This window comes from Pteropus alecto, unplaced genomic scaffold, assembly GCF_000325575.1.
Source record: "Pteropus alecto unplaced genomic scaffold, ASM32557v1 scaffold3, whole genome shotgun sequence".
NCBI classification, from domain to species: Eukaryota; Metazoa; Chordata; class Mammalia; order Chiroptera; family Pteropodidae; genus Pteropus; species Pteropus alecto.
The window spans coordinates 61,595,483-61,599,448 of record NW_006442484.1 but is presented as its reverse complement, the minus strand read 5'-3'; the positions used below and the strand labels follow the sequence as shown (position 1 = coordinate 61,599,448).

Sequence of the window (3,966 nt, the reverse complement as noted above, 5' to 3'; positions counted from 1 at the left end):
TTCATTCCTTGGTGCTAGCTAGACCCAGACCAACAAGGTCTAATCTCTTTTCTGCAGTTCAGCCCTTTAAATATTTGAAGAAAGATATTAGATAAAGTCCACTAGGGTCTTCTCTAGATTAAACATTCCAACATGTTTCAGCTTACTAATAATGTCTATTGTTTCATAGCTTACCAGAGTCAAGCTTGTAGAGACCTGCATCCTGAAACATCTACTCAAAGAAGACTTGAAGCAGCCTACATGATATGAGGATTTACCACCACTCTCTTTGTTCTAGCTATTCTGCTTTTATTAATGCAGTCTAAACCAAATTAACTTGCCTGGTGCCAACACCACAAATATAACACAGGGCAAGAGCATGATTATGGCGCCTGGACTTACACTGGCTCTACCACTTAACAGGTCCGTGAGCATGAAAAAGTCCCTGCAACTCTCCACAGTACAGTTTCTTCATTGGTAAAATGGTAATAACAAGAGTGTTTACCTCAAGGCATTGTGATGAAGAGTAAATGAATCAATACTCATAAAGCTCTCAAAGTAGTACCTGGCACATAGGAGCATTATGTAATTTGGTTTTATTATTTTTGCGATCCCTGACAACTGAAATATTTTAGCCTGCTGCTCAGTCAGTGAAGAGCACAATTTTTAAAATCTAGTCTGGATTCAAAGGTCAGCTCTACCATGTTTTAATACAGGATCTTAGGTAATTCACCCAATTTCTCAAAATTTCAGATGCCTCATCTATAGGTTGGTTATAATGATGACTACCTTGGCAGAGTTGTTATGAGGACAAAGTAACATAGTGTATGTGTTTAGTATATCATATATATATCAAGCAATTGTCATTACTGTCATTATCTTCATCATAATCATTACTGTATGTGTGGATAAAGGAGACATGGATCCAAGAGAGATAAAAGTACAGGGGTGTGGATGAAGGTGAACATAAACAGAAGTGTGCCCTCATAGATATGTGACCCATTTCATCCTTAAGAAAGATCATTCTAATATGAGGACTAGTAAATGAGGCAAAAGCCTAGAAGATTAAAGGATCATGGTTCCAATTATAAAAATGAAGTGGTTCTTAAGAGACAGTGTAGAACCATAGCTTCCATATCAGTAGTAAAAGATTCTGATAGGCTCACAAACTACAAAAGTAGATTTAGAAACTCTCACCTCTCTAGAAATCATCTGACACCACCCCCCATATATACACATACACCCCACCTACTATCACCTAGACTTCTTACGTACCAAACACTTAAGCAGAACTCAAAGAATAGTTAAACCATGGCATAAAATACTTGAATTTTAAGAGTAAGATTAGAAATGTTTTTTAAAACTCTGCGAAAGATTATCATTATGATTTCTAAACAAAATGGTGGTGGGTGGGGTGGATGGGGTGGAGTTGGGGAAGATTACCTGCTTTCTGACACTGCACAATCTTTTCCTGGACTGTGTCAGCCATTTCTATGAGAAACCGGCTCTCTTGAATCATCTGTCACAAAACAAACATCAAAACAAAAGGTGGTTGTCAGAAACCCTTAAACTGGCTCATTGGAAGAGTACATACAGAGAGATTTACATGATACTGCCAGTAATGGAGAACCATGACCTTAACCACAAGAGATGGGAAAGAAAAGAATAATCTCTGTTCCAACTCCCACCCATTCTAACACCAGAGCTAGAGTCACCTACCTATGATTGTTCCAGTTATGCAACATGCCTCACATAATGGATGTCAAACAAATAATTGTTGAATAATGCATACACATTCCCAGATAATATTTATGAACACCTCTTATTCCACTCCGTCCTCCCCAAAGTTACTACAACACAAGGCAAGTGGTAATGGGATAATAGCAATGAGAATCAGAATAGGGAACCACCCAGTGATGAGCTATGAGATAACCAAAGACATTTATGAAGTTGGCAGCTTGGATGTGGGTGGTCCAAAGGTGGCAAAGGTCTGGTCCTCCCTCTAGAAGGGCTCCAGCTCCACTGACAAGAACAAGGAGTGGGTCAGATTTCAAAGCTGTTAACTCAAGAGAGCTTGTACGTACTAAGAAATTGGTGTCCCTGCCCTCCATATTTCGATAGAAAGCAAATATGTCCAAGAGGTAATTAATATACTGAGTGAAGTAGAGGAAATAAGACAACTGTTGGAGAGATGGAGAAAGGAAAAAAAGTCTTTATATGAAGAAGGGGGAAGATGATAGTAGGTAAAGAAGTTATGATCAGAAAGACAAGGGATTTGGGGCCCTTTTGAAAAATGACTAAAGAAAGGCAACCAATAGGCAATCTAACACTTCCTGAATTTCCAGCCACTCTTCTACTCTCAATAAATGTTGTCTCATTTCATTTGGCTATTCTATGTTTATCTGTCTGGCTCAAAATTCTGAAGGGAGTTCAAGGCAGAATTCAAAGTAGACATAAAATGTCTTGAGCAAGACATTTTTCATAATTAAATGCTGTTGAATGAATTATAGTCTTGTATGATCACTTCCAAATATAAAGTGCTTTATGATTGAAAATTTTTTAATGGAAAAGAACATTAAATCACAAATTGTTAGTGCCTAATAACTCCATAGGAGTAAAATCATATCATTCATTCATTTAACACATATCTATTAAGCAGCCACTATGTATAAGCACTATGGAAAGTATGAGGGATAGGATGCAGTGATGAGCAAAACCAGACATATCTTTATCTCCATGGAGCTCATAGTCTAACGGAGAAGTCTATTCAAATGAATAAAATAGAATAATCGATTCAACCAAACAAAATTAAATTACTCATATTTTCTGCCTACAGTAATTAGTCTAAAGTGACTTATTTGAATGCCTAAATTGACTATCAAAATCATAAAATTAGACACTCAAGAAGTTCTCGACTGAGTCAAACTTTTGAACTGCATTAGTTAACTCTTTCAACTCCCAAGAAGTGGAATGCTTATGAATAACAATTTATCAAATGGTTAACAATAGCTGGAGTTACTACATCTTCCAAGTAAGTGAAATTTGTAGGCAGGGAAAGATCTCATATAAAGGCAATCCAATTTAGTCTTTCTCAACCTTAGCATTCATAAATGCAACATCAGTTGAGTTTTCAAAATACTTTCAAAAGTTACCAGATGTTCTAGTTAGTCAAGTAGCAGACAAAATGTTTTCATGAAATTCAAGCTAGGGAAACATTCACAAAGAAAGATATATTCTGTGACTTTACCATAAGCAAAATAGGTAATATACTGTACATTTTTAGAATTATTTAATTTTAAGGCTACAAGAATCTTAACTATCATGACCACTCCCCTAATTATATTTAAAAAATTAAACTAAGGCTTACAGGAGTTAAGATTCTTACCCCCCAAAAAACAGAACTAATAAATGATCAAGTTGGAATTAAAATCCCAGTTTCCTGGCATCTCATTTATTTTCATGAAAAAAAAAATAGCACCTTTCTAATTTTGTCTGTCCTGGCCATGAGATTGTGTGTCTTCACATACATGCAATCTTTTAAACCTGAAATGTAGCATCCCAAAGTCACCTGGCCTAGCCCACCAGAAAAAAATATGAGGGTATGCCTATAATCAGTGCATTTCAACCAGATTCAAACATATCTTTTTTAAGAAAAATGCAAAAAAAAAAAAAAAAAAGGAATAGGATTGATCATTTCCTTTAGTAATGTTTTAACTGACAATTTATATTCATTTCTCTTGGTTTTGTTCTAAGTAGAGAATATACGATACCATTCTCTGATTTAAAAATAGTTTCCTTCGCAGTATTTTACTAAGTTATCTTCTCAGTGTTGAAAACAAAAAGAGTACAGTTCCTGCTTTCTAAAACTCCATAGCCTGTTTGTAACAACCTGAGAAGGAAGTGTCGTCCTCTTTTGCCAGGGATAACATTTCTACCTAGACTTTCAATCCCACCCCTTGCTGCTTTCCTCAGGGTCATTCAAATGCC

At 36.0% G+C, this 3,966-nt stretch overlaps 1 protein-coding gene across 1 annotated transcript in view; it reads right to left on the bottom strand.

Moving 5' to 3' along the window:
• The window catches only part of PLCL1 (phospholipase C like 1 (inactive)), a 298,458-nt gene that overhangs the window by 41,361 nt on the left and 253,131 nt on the right, over nt 1-3,966 (bottom strand). The window contains exon 4 of the mRNA XM_006921322.2: nt 1,423-1,498. Coding sequence (XP_006921384.2) covers nt 1,423-1,498 — 76 coding nt within the window. The remainder of the gene's footprint in view (nt 1-1,422; nt 1,499-3,966) is intronic.